General features: G+C 43.7%; 2 protein-coding genes across 10 annotated transcripts in view; both read right to left on the bottom strand.

Moving 5' to 3' along the window:
- The window catches only part of LOC147040683 (teashirt homolog 1-like), a 78,891-nt gene extending 74,918 nt beyond the window's left edge, over window positions 1-3,973 (bottom strand). For 2 of the 3 annotated variants that reach the window (XR_015063002.1, XM_085901356.1), the window contains exons 1-3: window positions 3,695-3,973; window positions 3,478-3,549; window positions 2,043-2,193 (exon numbers count right to left, since the gene is read on the bottom strand). Coding sequence is in view for 1 of the 3 variants with exons in the window: in XM_085901356.1 (XP_085757482.1) it covers window positions 2,043-2,193; window positions 3,478-3,513 (187 nt within the window). In the remaining 2 variants the exon portion in view is untranslated. Of the gene's footprint in view, window positions 1-2,042; window positions 2,194-2,516; window positions 2,685-3,477; window positions 3,550-3,694 lie in introns of those variants that run through there. The other variant, XR_015063001.1, reaches the window with a different exon arrangement.
- A 750-nt stretch (window positions 3,974-4,723) lies between these two features.
- Window positions 4,724-22,963, bottom strand: part of csmd3b (CUB and Sushi multiple domains 3b) — a 180,343-nt gene continuing 162,103 nt past the window's right edge. For 3 of the 7 annotated variants that reach the window (XM_085900612.1, XM_085900613.1, XM_085900614.1), the window contains 26 exons: window positions 21,964-22,044; window positions 21,222-21,335; window positions 20,959-21,147; window positions 20,678-20,836; window positions 19,296-19,484; window positions 18,734-18,919; window positions 18,470-18,664; window positions 18,215-18,388; window positions 16,569-16,742; window positions 15,048-15,233; window positions 14,475-14,660; window positions 13,917-14,090; window positions 12,351-12,533; window positions 12,112-12,288; window positions 10,654-10,833; window positions 10,401-10,574; window positions 10,155-10,328; window positions 8,685-8,758; window positions 8,459-8,570; window positions 8,198-8,377; window positions 7,817-7,876; window positions 7,175-7,333; window positions 6,950-7,086; window positions 6,666-6,756; window positions 6,457-6,592; window positions 4,724-6,280 (listed from right to left, as the gene is read on the bottom strand). In XM_085900612.1, the coding sequence (XP_085756738.1) occupies window positions 6,121-6,280; window positions 6,457-6,592; window positions 6,666-6,756; window positions 6,950-7,086; window positions 7,175-7,333; window positions 7,817-7,876; window positions 8,198-8,377; window positions 8,459-8,570; window positions 8,685-8,758; window positions 10,155-10,328; window positions 10,401-10,574; window positions 10,654-10,833; window positions 12,112-12,288; window positions 12,351-12,533; window positions 13,917-14,090; window positions 14,475-14,660; window positions 15,048-15,233; window positions 16,569-16,742; window positions 18,215-18,388; window positions 18,470-18,664; window positions 18,734-18,919; window positions 19,296-19,484; window positions 20,678-20,836; window positions 20,959-21,147; window positions 21,222-21,335; window positions 21,964-22,044 (4,004 nt within the window). In that variant the 3' untranslated portion in view covers window positions 4,724-6,120. The remainder of the gene's footprint in view (window positions 6,281-6,456; window positions 6,593-6,665; window positions 6,757-6,949; window positions 7,087-7,174; window positions 7,334-7,816; window positions 7,877-8,197; window positions 8,378-8,458; window positions 8,571-8,684; window positions 8,759-10,154; window positions 10,329-10,400; window positions 10,575-10,653; window positions 10,834-12,111; window positions 12,289-12,350; window positions 12,534-13,916; window positions 14,091-14,474; window positions 14,661-15,047; window positions 15,234-16,568; window positions 16,743-18,214; window positions 18,389-18,469; window positions 18,665-18,733; window positions 18,920-19,295; window positions 19,485-20,677; window positions 20,837-20,958; window positions 21,148-21,221; window positions 21,336-21,963; window positions 22,045-22,963) is intronic. The other 4 variants (XM_085900608.1, XM_085900609.1, XM_085900610.1 and 1 more) reach the window with 4 other exon arrangements.

The raw sequence follows: 22,963 nt of genomic DNA, 5'->3' as shown, positions 1-22,963 counted from the left end.
ATGACAATAAGAAGCTAGCTATTCGATTTAAATTCATCTTTTTTCGATGTAAAATACTATCAAGTCTGTCAAAGTGTATTACATTTGAATCAAAGTCATAAAATGTTCCAGATTTTTGTTTGGATCATTTTTGTTTTGAGTTTATAAAATAAAGGAGATGCTGAAAGTCCCAAAAAATGGAGGACATAAAATGATGTGAGTAAAGGAGCGGTTGCTGTGTTGAGTGGGAACACTTGCACCTACTACGTTACTGTCTTTTAATGTTGGTCATTATTGGAGTAGTGAAAGACTTTTTTTGAGTGGTACTTTGTGTAAAAAGGTTTGAAAACACTAACTGATTTAAAACATCAGGGAGCAAACCTTGAAAAATGACACAAAGGTGACAAATGGCATTCTCCTTATTGCTATGCGGGTCAATACGAGCAGGCGCCACATTGGGCCGCGTCATGTAAGGTGAACCCCCCTCCCGCCCCATCAACACCATTGATTTGTGCCCCGGCGAGGATGCGGCGGCCATTTAATCAAACATGGTTGCAGCGCCATGTCGGACATGGATGAGCTTGTCTCGCAAGCGCATCGATTGGTCATGCCGAGCGGCTTTGAGGCCGAGGGGGGCGCTATGTGCACACGTGCGGACGAACAGCGAGAGCCCTGCAGTCAATCTGCTTAATAGCCATCATTTTGCTCATTATTATTAGGAAAAAAAACATGATATTTTTTATTACAGCTGGATCTGTCAGTAAACGTCTTGTGTCCAACAGAGGCCACAGCAACAGAGAGGATTTGAGTGCCCTCTTTAGGCCATGAATGTATTTACAGTCCTGTACTGCAGTCCAGTCAGAATAATTTTTACATTTGCACATTGCATGAAGTGAGTGAGGGATATTTCCATTATTTTGTTGGGATAAAAGTTGGCAAAGAGTAACTAAAGTATAAAAAATTCAGAGTTCTAAAAAAAAGATCTGTTTTGGATGGAAACATTTATAGACATACATTTTCAAGTTTTTTATTTTTTTATTTTAGAGACGGGGCAGGGTGAAAGTCAAAGTTAAACTTGGATATAAAACAAATTTTCCAGAATGGTCAGTTGATAAGAATATAGTCTGAATGTTAATCTTATTCCATGTATTCTCTGTATGATTGATTCTCATGGTATTATTTGCCAATCAATACTATGCATAAAAATGCAGAAATTCCGACACACATTCTTTCCCATCTAACTGCTCAAGTTGAAAATCTTACAATTAATATGCATGGAGGTCATCACAAACAGCATTAATAAATATAAATCATGGACCATATAGAGCATCAAACACAAGCCAGATATGATGTGACAAGACTGCCAATTAACTATCCTTCCAAGTTGGACTACAATAAATACATAAATAAATAAAACTTAAAAACGGGATGATCAAGGCCGGCTGATTTCCGCAGCGGATGCATAATTAATGTGGCTGCTACAAAACATCGTTCTGTCGGCTCGCCGGGCTCCTTTATTGAAATAAAACGTCCCGGAGGACTGAATCCCCCCCCCCCCCATTGATCGAGAGATGACAGACGAAAGACGGAGCGATCTGGGAAAAGCTCGACTGACTGATCGGAAGACATGCAGAGTATTTAAAGCACACGGGTCAAAACTGAGGCGCACGTGGCAAAAGTGGACCGGCACATCTGCAAAACTTTTTTTTTTTAACGCACACTTTCGGCTCTTCCGTACATTATTTGATGAATCAAAAGAACAAAAAACATTAGGGGGCGTACCGATACCAGTATCGGATTGTCGATGCATGTACAAAAACTGCTCTTAGTTTCTATTAATCATGATTTCAATATTAAAGTCACTGATTATTATTATTGTTTCCATCATTGCCCAACCATAGAAAAAGTAACACAAAATACGAACAAAAAAATGCTAACACATGATACAAAATGCCATAAATGAGCTAAAATGTAGCAATTATGTCTTTTGTAAACTTTTAAATAGCAACTTAAACAGAATTGTCTCAATAACATACACAAAAACATAATATATCGGTACTCACTCAGGCTTGTAGTCGTGAAGAAAGACTGATATTGCTGCATATTGCTTTTCTGTGCAGTATTTTGTCTCCATTGCTTTCCTTTGCAGCATTTTTCTCCATTTCTTTCCGGCATGTTTTTTTCCAATGCTTTTCTTTGTGTTTCTTTGTGTCCCTGTCATAAAAAATTCGTGCCAAGTATCGATACTTGGTATGGGCAAAATATAGCTATTTATACTTACACATGTTCTGAAAAAAGCAGTATTGTTGCATCCCTTAAGAAAATGTGGTTATGCAACATTGTGTGCTTAAATCCCCTGTAAAAGATTTCATCAAATAATTCCTTTTTCTTTTTAACAAATATCAAAATATAGTTTTACTGTTTACTGCTACTACATGTCACAAAATTAAGTATACTCTCAGAAAATGATTTCTTTGGGGGGGGGGGGGGGTGCGGCTTTGAAAAAATGTTTTTCCAATTTAAATATTTACAGCTTTATTATTTTGAAACATTTTTGAAAATGTACATTAAGTATACACTTGGGCCACATTGATTATAAATCCTATTTCTAGATTGCATTATGTTGAGAATTCAACATTTCCACATGACAAAAATGTATACTTCATCCTCTTGCACTTTGCGTATACAGAGCCAATCATCTGCTTCTGTAAAGGTGAAAAAAGAATAACTAAATACATGTCAATTTGAAAACACAAGTTTAAAAACTCATTTATTGGAACGGAACACATTCTGTTTATGTTTTGGCTTATTTTAATATTTCTAAATACCTTGAACTTTTCAAACGTATTTTATTTTTCACACAATCGTGCTTTATATTGATTTTCTTGTATTGTGGCACCACCTAGCGGGTTTTCTGCTACATTACTCTCACTGCCACTTAGAAACAATTGTGCCCTCCGAGCAATAAAATCAAACGTCATTTATCGTCTATAATTTGTTGGAATTCTTCAGTGTTTACTGTTATTATGTCATTGTAGAGATTGTTTTTATGTGTCCGATTTTTACTTAATTGTACGACTATGAAGTCCTTTGAGAGTCATTAGGAACAATGATATTTATTTAATTTAATCTTCACGTTAATAATATTGGTAAAATGGTAATATTGAGAAATATGTGGGACCGTAATCATCTTTTTTCTCGTGTAGGTTTTTAAATTAAACATTAAACGAGACGCTTCCTGCACAATTACATGTACTGTGGCGTTATCTAGTGGCTGAAAGGGGTAAAACAACATGTCCTACAAAATGCCATTTTATACTTATTAGTGGAAACGTTGAACACAATTAATTGTATGTGAAATTTTAAAGCACACAATTTTTAAAAATTATATATAGAGAGATATTGTTCAACTAAATGATATCAACAAAAATGTCGACTCTTACGCAAACCGCCACAATGTATGACAAGTCCGTGTTTGTTAAATATATGAAATTTTACCTGAGAGGCGCTGCAAGACTTTATTCTACATTGCATAAAAAACACCAGAGTATGGACTTCAACGACGTGTTCCTGCATTAAAGCACAATTTTGGTGACATTTAGAAGCCTCGAAAAAACAGAAAAGATAGGGAAAACGCCGCTAGTGCAATTGCAACAAACACCTGTGGAACACACGGACGCAATTAGCAAAAATTGCTTAAATATTGTACTCCTACCTTTTTGGCAAAGGGGAAGACGAAAATCTGCGTCGTTTCGAACAGAACATGACAGTCATGTCATCAAAATTTCAGACGTTATCACAACGTTGAATATTGCCTAATTGGCAGCGTGACTTGTTGCACTACTGACGTTGGGCATTGGCTATTCACAAATGTCGAATTTTGCCTCACCATAATTAAAGTGAATATTTCTATAGTTTCAATGGAAGAAATAAATGGTCACAGCAAGTAGTCAAACATTAAATTTGTAAATCCTTTTTCACAGCTGAAGTAAGAAATTAAACTTTTTTCAACTAAAGTTCTTGGGAGTTAGGCTATAAAAATAAAAAAAATCTGAAAAGTCACTGCAACAAAAAATAAAATGTAATAGAATAATGTTGCATTTTGGGTGATAAAACCTCAGAAATTGAACAGGCTAAAATTTGGGGACTTTATCTCAAGGTAAGATAGCAACACTGTCTCCGCCGTTTGTTTTATTAGTAACAGCAAGATCAACTTTTGAAAAATAGACCCGAGCGCCATCCCAACACACAATGGAAAAAAACAAAACAAAAAAACCCCCAAATCATGTTAATTACAAAAGCAAGTAGCCTTTTTTTTAATCTTACGTTGCATTGAAAATTTACATAATAGAGTCATTACATTTTACAAATATTCTCATCATAAAAATATATTTCTGTACAAAACACTTTGTTTAGTTGGGTATATATATGTTTTTTAAACCATAATTTCTTTTCTTTTTTTTCTTCTTTTTTTTTAAATTCTCAAACGGAATAATTTGAGTGTCCGGCAAGGGGGGGGGTCCTTCCAATCAATCTTATTGCAGTCATTGGGAAAAGCTTGTGGCGGTGATAAAATACCATTTGAAAGTGGGATAAGTGGGCGTAGAAGGTGGGATCCCCAAAATTTTTTGTTTTTTTTGGTAGGCACTGTATCAGATTCATTGTGAAAACTCAACAACTAAAAGCACGATGACAACAACACACATACAACAACAATCACTCAAAACTGTCAAAATTAGTGTGGAAGAACAGAACTGCCAACAAAATGTCCTCCTGGCAGCATCTTAAAGTATAATAAATAAATTAAATGCTGACTTTGGCACTCATTAAAGAAAAGACCACATATGAACATGTTGACTGGCCAATTTGGGGGGAGGGGGAGGGGAGGACTTTTGGTTGCAACCTTGGAATAAACCTGACAAATTTGTTTTCGAAGTGAACAAAGAAAACCAGGCTGAAATAATAAGGCTTGTGTTTCTTGAAATGCACAGTTGGGGAAAAAAACCCCCACAGTGTAGTCCATCGGGCATCCAATTGTTTACCATAAAATTCCAAGTTGAGGTCTCAAGTCCTACTACAAACACATCAAATTTCAACACAATCAAACAAGTCAGACAGACGACTGAGTTCAGAAGTGGGATATCTCAGAGTGAAAAGGGCTCATCTCATTTCAATCCTCACAAAAACCCATGAAAGTGTGCAACTTCACATTCCACAAAGGAAAATAAAGAAAGGGGAGAAAGAAAAACAGAATAGGTAGTCGGCCGAATATTTAAACCAGACGTGATAATCTGCTGCAATGATCCGCTTTGTCTTCACCCCCGTGGCAAATATATAGCACAAAAATATAAGTGGTGACCACTCCCGAATATATATTTATATATATATATTCGCCATAGATTTACAGATCAGAAGATTCTGCAGTAGTAACATATAAAGAAGGAAGCACTCGCGGAGTGCAGGATCACAGCGGAACCGCGCCGGCGGCCCACATTGACGGGGCGACAAAGCCCGCTTGGGGTTCAGTTCCAACGGCGCTCTCCGCCTAGACTCATCACGTCAAAGTTCTCCGAGGCAGACAGGAAGAGTTTCCTGTCCGATGTGCTTTAAGTGCTCGAGCCGGAATATGTCTCAGTCTTTTTTGTTAGTCCGCCTCACATCGGAGTCTATTTGGAATCGGGCTCCCATTGTGAAAACAGCTCCCACTGAGTTTCAGGTTTGCTCTGATTAGCTACGAGGGGATTTGAAGATCTTAACCGCTCCTGCTTCTCTCTAGACGATTCGCTTAATCGACTTGCAGTTCAGTTCGGGGTTGTCTGCGTCTCTTCGGCCTTTCCGTCCACCGCAATGAGAAAGTGCTTTAAGCATTCCGTGAGTCAGCCTTCCTTCCTCCTGCTCTCATCTGCTCCACTGGGGCCCGGGCTCCCTTTTTGACTTTAATCCGCCATTCACTCAGGATTAAGGGTGCTGTCTCCAGGGCTGCCCTCATCCCTTCTTTTGCTCATGAGTTTTCTTTTTTCTTTTTTTTTTTTGCTTCCCCCTGTGTTATAAGAAACTTTTGCTACTCTCCGCAATGCGAGATTCCAGACGGTGCGACCGAGACCTGTGGGAATACTGGAAAGCGTTTTCCGTTCCAGCTCCTCAGACCATGGTGCAGACCGTGTTGAGATTAGGGTCGAAGCGGACCGCCTTCCCCTCCACCGCCTTGGCGTTGGTGTTGTACATGGGGTTCTCGAAGGCGGCCTGCCCGTTGTTGTTCTCGTGGACCGAGCAGCCCGTGTACTGGGTCTTCGGTGTGGTCCTGCGTACCCAAAGAATCGAAAAATCATGATAAGAGTCGTAAGACAAAGCGCCGACTAGGGATGCTCGATACCCAAAGATGCCAGGAACATTTCAGCCACGGTCGGAAAGCTTGTTGCAAGACGATGTATTTTTTGCAAAAGCCAGGCACGTACAAATCCATGCACTCGTACAAACCTTTGTTTGTAAAGATAGAAGCCGAATCCTGTGAAGATGAGCGCAAAGAAAGGCACCAGGATGGCGATGGCCACCGAGCTGCTGTTGGTGCCCAGCTGAGGCGGATGTGAATTCTGACTCTCCGACATGTTCAGCCCTGAAAAGCAGGCGGGGAGTTAGCCTTGACCATCATCATCATCGTCAACATCGAGACATTTGGCCAAAACTACCACCAAGTCGCTGGAGTCCAAACTGTCCGTAGTCTTTTCCCTGAATGAAGCCCTGGAACACGTAACTGGACCCGTCGGGTTCGGCCGACACCTTTGACGGTAAATAAATCAAATTGGAGAAAATGCACACTAAAGATCATGTTCACAATGTTGAATTTATTCTTGGCTTTGGGATCACGAGTTGTTGCAGTTTCTGGTATCGTCACAGTTGAAACAACCAAAGTTGCACCGATTAATCGACGATAATCGATGAATTGTTCGGCTACGATCGCGTGGGTTCTTACAAATCCGTCCATGGTCCACGAGTCTTCTATGATCTTGGCGGGAGAAATGCTGGAGTCTTTCAGCTGATTTCCCTGCTGCACGTAGTTGACGTGGTACATCAGCAACAGCAGACGTGCTTCGGCGGTCTTATAAAGACCTGGAGGAGGAATAGAAGAAATGACAAGATGAAGAAAAAAAAAAAGGCAAATAAAAGCTCATCAAATATATCATATATCCAACGATGCCTGATAGCAGCAGCTCCATGTTGCCGTTGCTCAGGGTGACGTTGACTCTGCCCGTGCTGGCGTTGAAGCTGGTGATGCTCAGCGTCATGGGCTGCTTCCTACCCCTGTAATTGTACGAGCCCTTCCAGACGTAGTTGGGGGCAAAAACGTCGTCGGGGACTGCGGGAGAAAAAAAAAAAAGGTTAAAAGATGCGCTATGATGCTCAATACAGTACAGCACTTTGTTTCGGGTTGCTTTCAAATGCTCGATAAATAAAGTTGAGTTCAGTATAGATTGATCAATAAAATTCAGGCAGCCTCAAGTAGATAGGTAGATTTTATTTTGCTCATATATTGGTGCTCTGTAGCTGCAACATAGTAAAATGCGGCCCCGCGTGAACCCTATGAAATGCACTTTGATGTAGTGGAGATGTAAATAGTCACTTATTATGCGGCAGACGTCGCCAGCACTTGGCGCTAAACGGGAACATTTGTTACAGCTGCAACTTCACATTCAAAAGCCTTTAGCGCCTCGCCAAAATAGTGACCTTTGGAGAAATTAATATCACAAACATGGACGGCGGACAAGAGAGCGGCGGTCACGCTCGGCTGCGGGCTGTGCGCATGCCGCGATGCGACTGCAAAAAAGGAATCAAGACTAACCGTTGAGTTTGGGGCTCGGCGTTCCCGTTGCTGGTTTCACGGTTTTCTTTTTCTCTCCAGCTGCAAGCACACAAAGCACATGAATACACATTTGGCGCCCGCTGACGACATGGAAATTGCTAGAAAATGTGGTCTTGTGCCAGATGTGGGCTTAATGTGTCAAGTGGCACAAAATCAGAATTCAGTGCTGGTCATGTGATTGGAGCTAATTGCTCATCAAGCCTTTGGGGGGAATATCTGCAGGCCAGGCCACACAAAGCGAATCCGTGGCTGATGGGTTTTTTTTTTCCTAATGTATTCTAATTTAAAAATATCAATCATTCAGTTGATTTACATGTTTGTTTGTTTTTCTTCATATTTTAACTTCAAGTGTTTTTTTACCGCGACATATCGGCATCTTTCCGGTCCAGGTGCCGTCACTCTTGCAGACCCGGTGCTCGGAACCCCCGGCGAGGAAGTAGCCCGGTTGGCAGCTGTACACCAGAGTGTAGCCAAAACCCGCCAGGTCCATGCCCACCACGTCCACGTGGAGCACGCTCTCGGGCTGCTTGCATGCGTGTGCTGCAGCAAGGTGACAGCCGGGAGGAAGAGTAAGAAAAACGAAAACAAAAAAAAGATGGAGGGGATGAATGGGACTCTTACGGATACACTCTGGTTGCGTCCCGCTCCATCTCAGGTCGGGCTGGCAGGTTCTGGAGGAGGAGCCTTGGATCAGGTGACCCGGCTGGCACTGGAAAGACACCACGCTGCCCACCTGGGACAGGCAAAACACAAAACTTTCATCTACATTCTGATGCTTGAATAGACACAGTTTCATTCTCTTTTGTTATATTTATCAATGTGTTTGTGTCTGAAAACATTGTATTACCTTGAATCCAAAAGTGCGGTTGAGGGATCCGTATCTGGGTGTTCCCGGGTTATCACAGCTTGTCTTGGTCGGCTCTGCAAAGAAGGAGCACAAGTGTTACGCCCTCGGTCTTCTCCGCCGGTCCTCTGTTGTCATGGCAACAGGGGCTGCTGCATACCGGCACGCCGGCAGGGAGCAGCAGAGTTTCGTCGCAAAGCCAAACGGCAAGAGGAGGTGGCGATGAGTTACCTTACATGCTCAAAATAACATTTACCTGCCACACTCATCCAAAAGCCTCTTACACAAAAGAACCAAAAAAAACCCCTCTTACTCATCAAAAACACGTCGCACTCAACAAATCATCTCTCGCATCCACTGGAAAAACTCGAATGGTCCACAAAAAAATTCAAGTCAACTCTCACACTGACCAAAAATCAAATCTCACCATTATCCCCTTGAGTTTTTCCTACTTTTATTCTGAAGTCTGTCTGTTTTATGTGTGAGCATGTGTTGAGATTTGATCAAGTTGTCCCACCATTCTACTTGGAGTCACCTAAGTGAGTGGGATGTGTATAAAGCAACACTCCAGCATAATGAGTCAGGGCGTACTTGACGCTGAAGCACCTACTCGCAAATCACGCCCGTGTGCAGAGTGGCGGGCCAAGCACGGCATGTGTTTAGCCTTTGACTGAATAGCAGAGGCCTTTCACTTTTTCACGTGTACCTCACTAGACCTCATTTCAGCCTGCAGCCACAAATTAATTCAACCCCTTTAATGTCGTGATAATTTTTAGTGACTGGCGAGAGGAAGAGAGAGAGGGAGAAAGACTTTAGCTCGGTCGTGAGCTCCACATCTGGCCAACTGGCGAGCAACCTCATGTCAACTTGGCACCAAGATTCCACAAGAGGGTGCCAAAGTAATACTTAGGTTGTTAAAAAAACCTACTCAAGTCTATGACCCGGGGCAGCGAAAGCTACGCTAACAACAACCTCGACTGATTCCAACTTCATCTGAAACATTATAACTCCTCAATGTGCAAAAAAAGAAAAAAAAGAAGGCGCTATACGTCCCTATTTATAGAAAATCAGAGCAGTGACTCGTCTTTTATCATTTACAACATGTCTGTCTGGTGCTCCGTCATTATTATTCTTGATGCGTCTGTGTGACTTGCGCTTTGATGAGCAGCGGCCGGCTTAACCGGGAGCAAAAGCCTGCAAAATGTTACACGTGGGTGGGCCCTTAATTGCCCTGATCGTTAAGGCAGAGGGACATGAGACGGCGGCGTTATCCGCGATAGCCGACGGCTCCCCACTGAGCGACAAATAAATGGGAATAAGCCATCCGCAGCCAAACATAAATAATGTGTGACAAACCCACACAGTCATTTGGAAGCCACCTGAATATATATATATTCAAAACAATAGCAAAGCAAACTTCTGTCCCTTTAAGCGTCCCAAAAGTTTTGCATGAACACAAAGCATAATTCGTACCGATACAGCGGGGCTGTGTACCGCTCCAGCTGCCGTCACTTTGGCAGAGCCTGGTTGCCGTGCCGACCAGAAGGAGCGGCGGGGAGCAGGAGAAGGTCACTTCTGATTGGTAGATGAAACTCCGACCCTCTCGAGAACCGCTGGCTGGGGTCCCGGGGTCGCCGCAAAACTTGGCTAAACAAACAAATAAAGACAAAAAAGACAGTGTTGATTTTGCACGGACAGCCAAACGCGTGGCGGCCTTACGCAGACACTGCGGCAGCATCCCGCTCCAGCTCCCGTTGGCCACGCAGGTGAGCACGGCCGGGAAGGACAGTTCGTAGCCCGGCGAGCAACTGTAGCTCACGCTGCTGCCCCACTCAAAGTCGCTACCCTGCAGGACCCCGTTGCTGACGGCGGGGGGAGTCGGACACGTCACCGCTAGACGGGGAGGAGATCAATTGCATCACGATACGGCGATAAGTTAGTTGGCCAAATGTGGTGACATTGCACCCGGTACCTGTGCATATGGGCATGTTCCCGCTCCACGTCCCGTTTTGAGTACACATCCTGACGGGCGAGCCGTCCTCCTCCATCCTGTAGCCGGGTTGGCACTGGAGGGTCGCGTTCTGGCCGATGGTGAAGTCTTCGCCGTAGCGAAGGCCGTTCGCCGGAACTCCGGGATCACCGCAGTTGATCACTTTGAAATTGCAAAAAAAAAAAAAAAATAAACGATTGGGCTTACGATTAGTTTTCGGAGCACGGGTCGGGTTAGGGCCTTGTCCGTTAAGTCCACCCGTATTAGCATGTGTCTCATTTCCTTTAGTGGTTTCAAATGAAGTGACACCTGGGAGCGGCCGAGGTTGTCTTAGGTCTCCCTTTGGAATCACATTAGCATTCCCTTGACTGTACCTATAAAGTCCTGTCCTTCATAGCCTAATAGCTATTTGGAATTCCTCGAAAGCTGCCACTGCATGCGTACATGACTATTAATAGATGTCCTGTCATCTTCTTCCTGTAACTCGGGCGTAGGGAACCTTTTGTTCTATCAGAGGCCGTTGAAGTCCTCATAAAGTTTTACTAAATTTAAGAAATTAATTTTTAAGAAAAAGTGATTTGATGAGTCACTTTAATATCACTCTCAAAACTTGACATCGCAAACTTTTTTTTTTTTCCCCCTCAAAATGATTTGATGATTTTGTGGCCATGTTGAATGTGTTTTCCACCTAGATCCATATTAATGTTTGACTTCCAGCTCTTCAATACATCTCGACATCTTTTCCCACCCATGTTAACATGTCTTCTTCGTAATTAAGGTTTTCTGACGTTTGCTCTTCTCAAGTTCATTAAGCAACTATTTGCTTAAGTAAACACAGATCATAGCTGCACGCGTCATTCTTCAACGTGCATGGCAGCGACACGGAAAAACCGAGAAGCGTTCCATTACTCAGAGACGGGAATAATTTAAAGTGTGGTTGGGAAGTGGGAGGAAGCCTAATGATCACACATCAGCAGCTTGGCAGGACTGCAAAGAAAAAGTAAATATTTCCTTTTAGCAACACATAAAACTTGCTATTTAACCTCAAGGCACCTTTCACTTTCAATGACGAGGCAGGAACAAAACAAGAACAGCGGGAAAGCTCATTTAGCAATTGAGCATTCTCTTCTGTTGCAGGAGACATTTAACTTTTTATTCATGTTTTGATTTGCTGTGTGTTTTCCTTTTCATTTCTACTGCGATTTAAAAAAAAACAAAACAAAAAAACCCCCATATTTCCTCTTTATTTATTCATTATTCCAAGTGTGTAAATAAAGCTCCTAACCTCACTTCAACATGGCACCAATATACCACAAGATGGCGCCAAAGCAATACTTAAATATTAGACAACTCTTTGGGTCCATATTTGTGAATGGGTGAATTTTTAAATAGCCATTCATTCATATAAACACAGAATAATATACATATCCAATTTCTTACTGGTACAGTTGGGCTGCGTTCCTGACCAAGTCCCATTGGCCAGACAGAGCCTGGTGGTGGCGCCAGAGAGCAGGTAGTCATCCATGCAGGAGTAGATGACCGAGTGGGAGAAGGTGGTCCCATCCAATCGAAACACTCTGCCGTTACTGGGAGTACCGGGATTACCGCACTGGATGGCTGGAAAATAAAGAAAGGAAGGATTATCCCCAGTTTTATGCCTTCTATTTTCCTCCTCTTACGTTTACAGAAGGGCTGCGTTCCCGACCAAGTCCCATTGGGGAAACACATCCTTTCGGCCGAGCCGATCAGTTGGTAGCCCTCCGTGCAGCTGAAGAACACCTTGGAGCGGATACGGAAATCTGTCTGTTCCCTCGACCCGTGGGACGGGATGCCCGGATCGCCGCAGGAACCAGCTATGTCACCTGGCCGGGGGGAAATCAATCATGTGTCATATTCAAATATAACATTTAAAAAAATATATGCATCAAGTGTGTGCGTGCGTTCATGTACTTAAATTGAGGCTGAAGTTTGCTTGTGTGTGTGTGTGTGTGTGTGTGTGTGTGTGTGTGTGTGTGTGTGTGTGTGCATGAGTGTGTGATCTTTGCTTTGTCCTTGGAGTACTGCACGGTCAGCAAACTCTGCCTGACAAATGTGCTTGGATGCTTTTAGGCATACACATAAATGTATCACACAGACACGCACGCAATTTAAATGACAAATGTTACTTTCTTGCTGCTGTTGCTTTATCACGTGACTTAGTATTCACATATTGACCTCACCCAGTTGATTTGAGCTAACGAAGCCAGTTGGCCATCTCAACCCAAGTTCAACTCTGTGGCTACCTTGTATAGAAAGACGGCATCATGTCCTCCAATGACTACATTAAATTAAGAAAAAAATCAGCTCAAATTTTCCATCCATGTTGTTGTTTATCATTAGTCAATGACAAAATCAGTCAGCATGCAGACCAGCCAATGAGAAATTGTCCATTAATTCCATTAAATGGAAGCAAAATCAGTCAGGGAACTCCAGGGGCCAAATTACATTCGTCATTATCAGGGCCAAAGATATGATTTGCATTCCAACATAGTTTTTTTTTTTTCCTTGAGTGCATTTTTGTTTGCTTTACGAGCGATACTGCCAAGTTCATCCATTATGCAAGTGCATTAAGTAGTATTGCGTGTGAATAGAAATTCAGGCTGACTGAAAAAGCGGCAAAAATGAATGTGATGGAGTCTAGCCCTGAAAAGTGCCTTTTGAGCTTAATTAAAAGCCGACATATTTTTACTTATCAGCCACCTCCAACCTGTTATTATTTTAGCTTCAATCAAGGCCAAACATTTCATTTCAAAGGCTTCTTAAGGACACAATGAACAAAACAAATTGCAAAAATCAACTTTTTATATTTCCCAATAATGTGATCATAGTTTGGGGTGAAAGGAGAAATACTTGAAGATGTATGTCTGTGTTGATGTTCCACGTGGCTTCAAAAATGTTACATCTAAGCTCACTTCCATTTTCCTGTCACATTCCATGTTAGCCTTAAGCCAGCAGACCTTTGTTACATAAAATTACCACAACTGGAAGTGACAAAGTGCTTGAAGCAAGCACACTAAGCCTCTTATGTGGAGAACTGTGATAGCCAGAGAGTCTTCTTTGGGCTAACTCAAAGTGATATGATCATCTGACATGTGCTAAGCAATACCTTAAAAATGCAATTTCATCAGTTTAAGTGTGTTTTTAATAAGTGCATCCATATACATCCTTTCCATCTATTGATCCGATGCGTGCTTTTCTTAATTTACCAGAGCAGAAGGGCATGGGGGCGCTCCACATCCCGTTGAGCTGACACATCCTGGACGACTCCCCCTTTAGCTGCCTGCCCCCCAGACAGGAGTATCGAACCGTCGAACCAAACGTAAACTTATCTCCGTTCAGCACGCCGTTTGGGGGGGAGCCGGGGTGCCCGCAGTCAACAACTGGGACGAGAGAGAGGGAGGGAGGAGGGCTGTAAAGGAGCTGATTGATGGAGCTTAAAAGGAAAAAGATGGCTGCAGGACACGAGGATAACATTTCAATGATGGCAAGTGTCACCGCTTTGGCTTTTTTCCATCCAAAAACTGACGCAAAGGCAATAAATTTACATGAGTTGTGTTCATTTTGATGTCGAGTGATAAAAAAAAACAACAGAGCAGGGTTTAGAACATCACCTGTTTTCATGAGGGGTTTGAATTCCTAAAAAAAAATGTCAAACTGATTCAAGTAAGGTTAAATTATTCATAGTGAAAATATTTTATATGAGAAAAACTTGGAGTGATGATTGTTCCATTTCCTCAGCCTTGACTGAATTGTGCGTTTCTCACCGATGCATTCCGGCAGCGGCTTGTCCCATTGTCCGGTGGGCTGACAGCTCAACACAGGCGAACCGAACAAATAGTAGCCGGGGTTGCAGTCGTAGAACACCACCGTGCCGAAGGTGAAGTTGCCATGCTCGATTTTGCTTTGGCGGATGGAGTTGGCCGGGATGCCGGGGTCCGAACAGTTGACCACTACGGACACAAACGCAGACAAAAGCATGTGTTATTTGGCATTAACCTGACAGGCTCACTTCTCGTCCGCTTTACAGAACTTTTTCCATTTTCTATTGATTATTTCTTTGTTTTGGTTTACAATGTGTGTGTTCAAATGTCCATTGCTTAAAGAGTTACAACACTGCAATGTCAATGCTAGTTTTATGAGCCTATCTGTGGGCTTTTGCAAGTGGTCTGATCAAATGAGTTTGGGAGTGGCATTCAACAATCTGCCAAACTATTCATTGTTGTCAAGATGCCATCTCATTCTCATAAACATAATTTGACAGGTCAGGGTGATATGATAAGCAATGGTTTATCCCAAATGATTGGTCATACGTACAGTTAGGGTTGAATACACTCAACTTTTCTCCCCACCTTTACACGTTGGGGGCGGGTGGCTCCACTGTCGGTTGGCCTGGCAGTGGGCGCGGGCCGGCCCCTCCATCTCGTAGCCCCGGTTGCACACGAAGCTGACCACGTCGTTGAGGTTGAAGCCGTTGCCCACCGTGCGGCCGTAGATAGGGCTGCCTGGGTGGCCGCAGCTGATGGCTGAAAGGATGGGGACAACAAAACTTACACCAAAATAGAAAATCCCTAAAAAAGTTGAGAAATGTGCTAGAGCAGAATAGATTCAATATATCCTACTTAAGGAGGTCCAAATAAAGCAAACGACTAAGCAGCAAGTTTAGTTGTTATGGAGACATGGTGGTGATTCAGAAGCATGCTATAAATGTTGGAGCTTTTCATTAAGCATTTTCTCCTTTGATTACGTGATTGATTCCTTGGCGAGAAAAACAAATTGGGCGGCTTGAGGTACGGATGTCTGGAAGAGCATAAAAAAAAAAAGAAAGAATAGGCTCACATATGATTCATAGACATTCATCCCCTTCATCAGTAGACGATGGCAAAGGGTCTCACGGGCAATTCAAGGGTGTCATTTTAAGAAATATCGTCCCTCGACAACCCCCCAGGTGTTGGTTTTGAGTGTTGTGTTGTTTGGCGTGGTAATTATTCATCCCTTAGCTTGATTCAATAGGGCTGCTTAAAAAGTTTCCGCGCTGACGAGGCTATTTTTGACGTTCGCATGAGGAGACAGTCGGAGGAGAGAGGAAGCGGAGGGGGATGATGGCATGAGGAAGGAAACGAGCGTGGAATGCTGACGAGAGAGGACGGGAGAGAATGCGATGTGTGTGTGTGTGTGTTTTTTAATTCATCGGAGAGAATCAAAAGTTTGTGCATACAAATTTAATCTAACTCCATCAGACACACAAGTACAAATGTGTGTATGTGTGTGTGTGTGTGCCCCACTGATCTCTATAATTAAAAGATCATTTGCCTGCAAAACAATTTTTGGGCCTTGAGAATTCTTGCATTAACAAGCACAATAAAATGTTTCACGAAGAACAAATTCACATTCCAAAATAAAAAATAAAAAAAGATTGCTTTTGGGTTATTATCATTATTTTTTTTTAAAGTTGCAGCAGGTCTCCCAAAAACGTGGAAGCCCAGAGTGACCCTATCATGTGCGACTTTTTGGAAATGTTTTTGCATCATTAAAATAATAAACATAATTGATTACAGACTACTTTGAGGACCCTGAAGTTGTGGCCTGCTGACCGCCCTCAATTTGAAAAGCCATACAGGGCGACATAGCTGCTTAACTGAAGTCTGTTTGCAATTGGAGAAATAAACAGGACGTTGCTTGCTGAATTTAAATAATTCCGATGACAAAACATACTTGATGTTGTGGTGCATGGAGCGCCATGTATACATAGGCGTGTGCTGTCTCGAGAGCTCGTCGGCCATTTGGCTCAAAAGGTTGTCATGGAGACACAGCCTCGGAGGCTTTTGATGAGCTTTATCATTTGTTTCTTTTCCACTTACGTATGCAGATGGGAAGCTGGCCAGACCACTGGTTGTCCTGGAGACAGATCCGAACCGATGAGCCGATCAGCCGGAAGCCGGGAAGACACTGGTAGACCACCGTGTCGCGGTAACCAAAGTTCTCCCCGATCACTTGACCGTTGACGATACCCTCGGGGATGCCGCAGTGCCCGGCTGCGACATAAAAACAGAAGAAACATACATGCTGGGTAAAAGCTCAGCTAAATTCAAGGCCTATTTGCCAGGACGGCAGGGAACCGAGATTTCGGGCCGCCTTATGGAACCAACATTCGCTTTTCATATGTCATTTATTCGCCCTTATTAGCAAAACCTTTCAATATTTATCAGTTTAAAAAGGCTCAGATGGTCAATTGGCCCGCAAGTATTTCCAGTGGATTTTTTGTGTTGATTCCAGATCAAGGGGGAAAAAAAAAAGGAGGCGCACATGTTCTTTTGAAGATGGGTTGCCTAATTGGGTTTGGGCTTCTCGCCCTTTTCAACTCCGGCGTTCACATTCCATTCCATCGGGGCAGCTAATGAAAGATGATGAAATGCATTGTTGACAAAGAATTTCCTCACGGTCGTATTTGATGATTGCGACACGAACGGCATCGGTTTTATTTGACACTCGTTCGCTATGATAATCGATTCTGTGTTTGCCACCTGGAGTGCTAAATATGAAGCATGCCATCAAACAATCGCATTGCCTTGCTTTTCCCAAACGTTTAATGTATAAGAACTGTACAACTCGCTACCACTACAGTATATTCATGTAATTTGCAATTAGCATTTTGTTTATTAGCACCACTTCTGTCAGGGGGGCATCGGAGGGGCTGCACAATATTGTACTGCGTCGAGTATTAAAGCCCTAGTTTATTTACTCAGTTATGACTCATTTACATTGCCAAACTGATTCATGCACGTCTCTGGGTTCTGTGAAATTAAAAATGTAATACCAGTTTGATATAGCAAGAAATCAGTTGTAATGTGTTTTGATCAGGACTAAAAACCAGAGGGCTAGGAAGGCAGCAAGGAAAAAAACCCAAAAGAGAATTGGAAAAATTGCAATTTGCAACACTGGTGCGCCACAAAGTTTGTGAAATAATCTTGGAAAGTCATTAGAAGTCAAGCAAATGTCAACTTGGCTTGAACACCGTCTCTAATCCGCAAATAAACATTTCATCCAGAGTCAAATCACGTAAAACACTTTCAAGTGTTTTTTTTTCTTCCCTTCGCTTCTCGGAGTAGGCATATGAGCGTAAACCACCAAGGACAAGGGAGCGCTTTCCTTCGAGGTAAATTCAATTTCTTTTTTTCTTTGTATTTATCTTTATCTAAGGCTTTTTCGTAGTGGGGAGAAAAAAGCAAACTGGAATTGAATGTAAATGCTGTTCATGTGGCACCTAACAGCCATAACATCTGTCAGTGCCTGGCACTTTTTTTTCTTTACTAAAAAAAAAATGGTTTACTTGCAAGGTCAAGGCCAGAAGAAAGCAGCTGTAGGAGCAGATGAAGGTGGACTGGGGGTCACCTCGACTACCTTTAACACCTGTCCTCATTAGACAGCCGAGAAACAGAAAACTTGCCCTCGAAAGGAACAACTTTCTGTTCTCGCGAAGGGCTAATTAGCGTTTACATCCACGTACCTAAACAGCGCGACTCGGTTCCGCTCCAAAGACCGGATGACAGGCACTCCCTGACGGCCGAGCCCACCAACATGAAGCCGGCGTCGCAGGCGAAGATGCCCGTCGCCCCGAAGGTCGTCTGCGTGCCGATTTTCTTGCCGGTAGGCGGGGACGGCAGCTCCCCGCAGGAGATGACTGACGAAAGGTGACAAAGGGCAGATATAAGCCATCGGCGCCGGAACAAAAAACTCAATGACACGGAATGGTAGCGCTCACTCTGACAATGGGGCCTCTCGTTCTTCCAGCTCCACACGCCGTTGGGGAGGCACTGGATGTGAGCAGGTCCTAAACGGTAGTAGCCCGGGTCGCAGGTGAAAACGATGCGGGTCCTGTACTCGTAGTGCGAGCCGTTCACGATCCTCCAGCGGCCGTGCTCCAGGGAGAAAGAGCCGATGCTGGGGCACACCACCACTGCGACGGAGAGAGAAGGATGGAGACGTGCCGAGGTGACGCCATCGAGGGGGTTTCCGTCGCACCAACCTGAGCACCGCGGGATCTTGTTGTGGTTGCTCCACGTCCCGTCGGGCTGGCAGATGGCCGACGTCAGTTCTTTGCTGGAGAGCCTGTAGCCGTCGTTGCAGAAGTAGGAGACTCGCGTTCCCACCGAGTAGTCGGCTGTTAAAACGCCGCCGTTTGTCGGCGCCTTGGGGGCTCCGCACGAGACAGCTTGGAGAGGACAGAAAGATGCACGCGCACGTGGACTTAATGCACCGCTTGTGTCTTTCAAGCATGCTGCTTTGATGGGTTCTTTGCTTGGGATACAAACAGATGGTACAGGACGACTAGATCAAGCGATCATTTCAGAAGAGCGACGTTAGTCATGTATATTTTACTCAATCCAGAATGGAAGTTACTTTCTTTGTTGTTTGTTTGGGGGGGGATTTAATTTTCTCATTGTTTTTTAACTCGTTCACTGGCAGTTAAAATGGATCTTTGAGGTCTATATCCGTCAATGACGAGTTAATATTTTTTAGGTAGATGTTTTAACTTTCATCTGCAATAGATTTTAATTTATCAAGCAGACGGACACACACATACACACCTTGGCAAGCCGGCACCGGTGATTCCCAGGTATGGTAGCCGAGCGGCGTGCGGCGGCAGGTGGCCGTGGCGTTGCCGACTAGCCGGTAGCCACGGTCGCACGCCCAGCGTACGACGCTGTTGACGTGGCCGCCGGTCTGTGACGAGATGGAGCCGTGCAGCGGCGAGTCCGGCGTGGAGCAGTACAGAGCTGCACGGAACAATTCCAAAAAGCCACCAGTTGACGTCACGTGGTGAGGACGAAGGCAGTTAATTAAAACATTGCAAGCAGCTTCTAACACCCTAGAAGCTTATTATCATTAACACCATGACACTCTGCAACGACACTAATAGGCTAACTGCTAAATTGTGTCAAAGACTTCCACTTGGACCATCAGCTCGTTTCTTGCTGCACTTTAAATAAGTCCCTTTGGGGCTTATTTAACACGGGTTTTATTTTCATGTACTTTATCAGGAGTAATGGAGCTAAACAATTAGTTGTTAATCAGCATGTTTTTGTCACATGCCAGTTGTTAGCAATTACAACTTCACCTCAGTGATTTCGAACCTAAACAAGATATTTGGATTATATGGGCACTGGAGCTTGCTAAAGGGAAGCTAACTTCATAAACAGATCCAGATAAAATAATTGAAGCACTGGAGTTCAAGTCTCTCTGCAGGTTGCATAGCCCGAAGCCTGCTGGAGGGAAGCTTATTTGTATTTACAGGGAAGTTCACTTACGAACACAAAACCTTACCAGCAACCCCAGCCCGAAATAGAAACACAACATGACACCCAACCGTGAACCCTAACCACAGCTTACCTAACAAAGACCTGAAAATCTGACGTTTCAAATACTTCAGTTCCAAGAAATGATACTCCGCTGCCGAGTGAGAACGTCGCAGACATCTGCCCGGACTCTGACTCTGTCATTCATCACGAACAAGAGGGCAAACGAACGAAGCGGGTCTGACTATTATCATTTTGCCCTTCACTGTCAAAAAAAACCCAACTCCTTGAATAAAATCCCATTACATGGGAAAAGGGTCCTCGGCGGACAAAAAGTTCTCGTCCAACTGTCCAAAAAGCAGCACCATCTGTGCTCAGCAGGCTCCATTTGGACAAAGACTGACTGTTACACAATGTATTCAACTGCTTGAGAGGCAGTCAGAAGTGAGGCTTATGTGCTGAAGTGATTTTTAATTGTCATATTTTCAGGACTTGTGCTGGATTCTCGCACAAATTTGACAAATGTGACATTAAAATTGCTCTTGGGAACTGTTTGACCATATAGCTGACCCTCACTTTGGAAACGGTTCATCCTTCTGTCTGCCTCTTTGATGATTTTTTTCCATGCAATATGATAATGCAAATTAGTAGTAAAATAAAGTTGGGATACATACTTTGGTACTCACCAACATAGCGGATTCTGAAGCCCCTCTTGTTGGTGCCGTGGTCCGACGACCAGCGCACCAAAAACTGGTGCCCGGAGGTGGTGATGTTGAAGGGCGTCGGCAAGTCGCCGCTCAGCGTGGCCAACGTTGGGTCATTGACGGACGGACCTAAAGTGTGGAAGAGGGGGAGGGGCTTAACAAACTGTCATATGCGGATAGGAATTGGCAATAGAATTTCTGGGTGGTGTCCCAAGACTTTAGCCCATAACTGCAGTGTCTGCCGTTTTTACCATCAAAAATTTCCAGCACGTCAAACTCTCTCTCCGTATGAAAGCTTTCAAAAGTGATGGTGACGTTGTAGCCCTTCTCCACGCTGACGCTCCACGAGCACATCTGCAGATTGGGATAGCTCTCGGGCCAACCGGGACTCAGGATCACACCCGTCGAGTCATATCGCACATCGTGGGCGGGGCATTGAACTGTAGACCAAAGGAAAGTAGTTTGAAATGTTCTCATAGGTGCGTTACTGTAAAAAAAAAGTACAAGCGGAGACCTTGGCATGTCGGCGGGGGCGCATCCATCTGTAGTCGCTCTCCCAAGCGGCAAGTGAGAATATCGCTGCCGACCAATGAGAATCCAGGATGGCACCTGTACCTAATGATGTCACCTAAAAGGCATTATAAGGTTTTCGTAAAGTGTGAAGGAGGCAAATATTAGAATCATTTGATACCACAGAAATGTTTTAAGAAGCCCATGTCAATTTTTATTATTAGCTTTTTGCCACTATCAATGACTATCCCGCCGACTGCTGACGAGTTAGGATTTTGGCAAGAGTAAATTAAAATAGGTCTCATCAGCTATTTGCTTATCACGAACATTAACTGATAACTTGCTAGCCACGGAATGGTTGTTTTACTGGAATTATTTCCTCAGCAAATATGCTCTCGTGAACTGACTCTGAAGCCAAAGACTGAATTATTTTCTCCACACAAAATTGTAATTAACTTTAAATTTCTCACAGTTAATGAATTTTTGTTGCACATCAAGAATGATAAAAGATATGCGATTTGCACCTTTTCAATAGTTCACTTCTATTCAAATCCTCTCTGATGAAAACCTGGCATTGTTCTCTTTGTTTTGCGTACTGCAGTGGCCCGGCGAGTTATTTGTGTCCTTTGAAAATAAATTGTCTTCCGTGGAGTTCAGAGTGTATCGTTTGCAGCCCGCCTTCAAAATGACATGCCTGGAGGCGTTGAAAATAGACAGACGGCCAGACGGATAGACGGACGGCTCACCTATCTCCAACTCGGCGTCCTCCATCAGCATGTCAGCATTGGGCACCTCCGGAGGGGGCTGGCAGACCCTTAATTGGTAGGCTGGAAGATGGATGACACACAGTAGCGGAAAAGGAAGCAGAGAGGGAAACGTGTATGAATGAAGAAGGCACTGTACAGGTTAAAACGCACCATTTATTTTGCTTTATGCTTTACTTAACCTTCCGATTGAACTCTTTATGTGCGCGTGGTTAGATCGGCTAAGAAGCCCAAGTGGCCACACAAATACACTGCTTGTCTTGAATCATAAAAGGCAACAGCCACCGGGCTGAGAGGCTCTAATCGATAAGACCGCATGACCATAGATCACTTTGTAACCCGGCGAGCGAGCGGGACGGCGAGAAAATGCAGGGACGGAGCGAGCCCAGGGCTGTAAGTCAGGATGAAAGTGACGATGGAAACCAGACCTGCCGATAAGTACGTGCTGCCCTCGTGCATACCCGAAGCACGGAGATTAAGACATGCACTCCCCGAGAGCGGCCATTGAGCTCACTAATCTCAAAAGCATTTGCCTTCTTGTCTTGAGCTGACCTTGTTAAGAGTTTTCACGTTTTATGGCGAGTCATCAAACTTGGCGGCCCTGCTCCGCCCACACCCGATGGCGATTAGCAATTTAGCATCAGCCATCCGTCTTGTATATGTGGTTTGAATTTTGTAGCAGTCAACACTCTTGGTCAAGTGAGTTTTTGAAGTATCCCAGAAAATAGCCAACTTGGCCCTAAAATGGCTGCTTCAAATCAAAATGGCAGACTTTCTGTCTCTTTTTTACCTCAAAATGACGTGGACCTTCACTACTTGATGCTAACAAGAAGTGTCCTACTTTTCATTCAAATACACAAGACAATCACCGAGCAGCTCGCAGAAAACAAAACCCTCCGACAGATGGGACTGTTCTTTTTCTCGACAGCCACAACCTACGAGCACGATTCATTAAGGGCCCGACATCTGCATGAAAAAGGAA

Source organism: Syngnathus leptorhynchus, chromosome 20, assembly GCF_054491065.1.
Source record: "Syngnathus leptorhynchus isolate UIUO chromosome 20, UIUO_Slep, whole genome shotgun sequence".
In the NCBI taxonomy this organism is placed as follows: Eukaryota; Metazoa; Chordata; class Actinopteri; order Syngnathiformes; family Syngnathidae; genus Syngnathus; species Syngnathus leptorhynchus.
The sequence above is the reverse complement of the archived record's forward strand: the minus strand, read 5'-3'. Positions and strand labels throughout refer to the sequence as shown.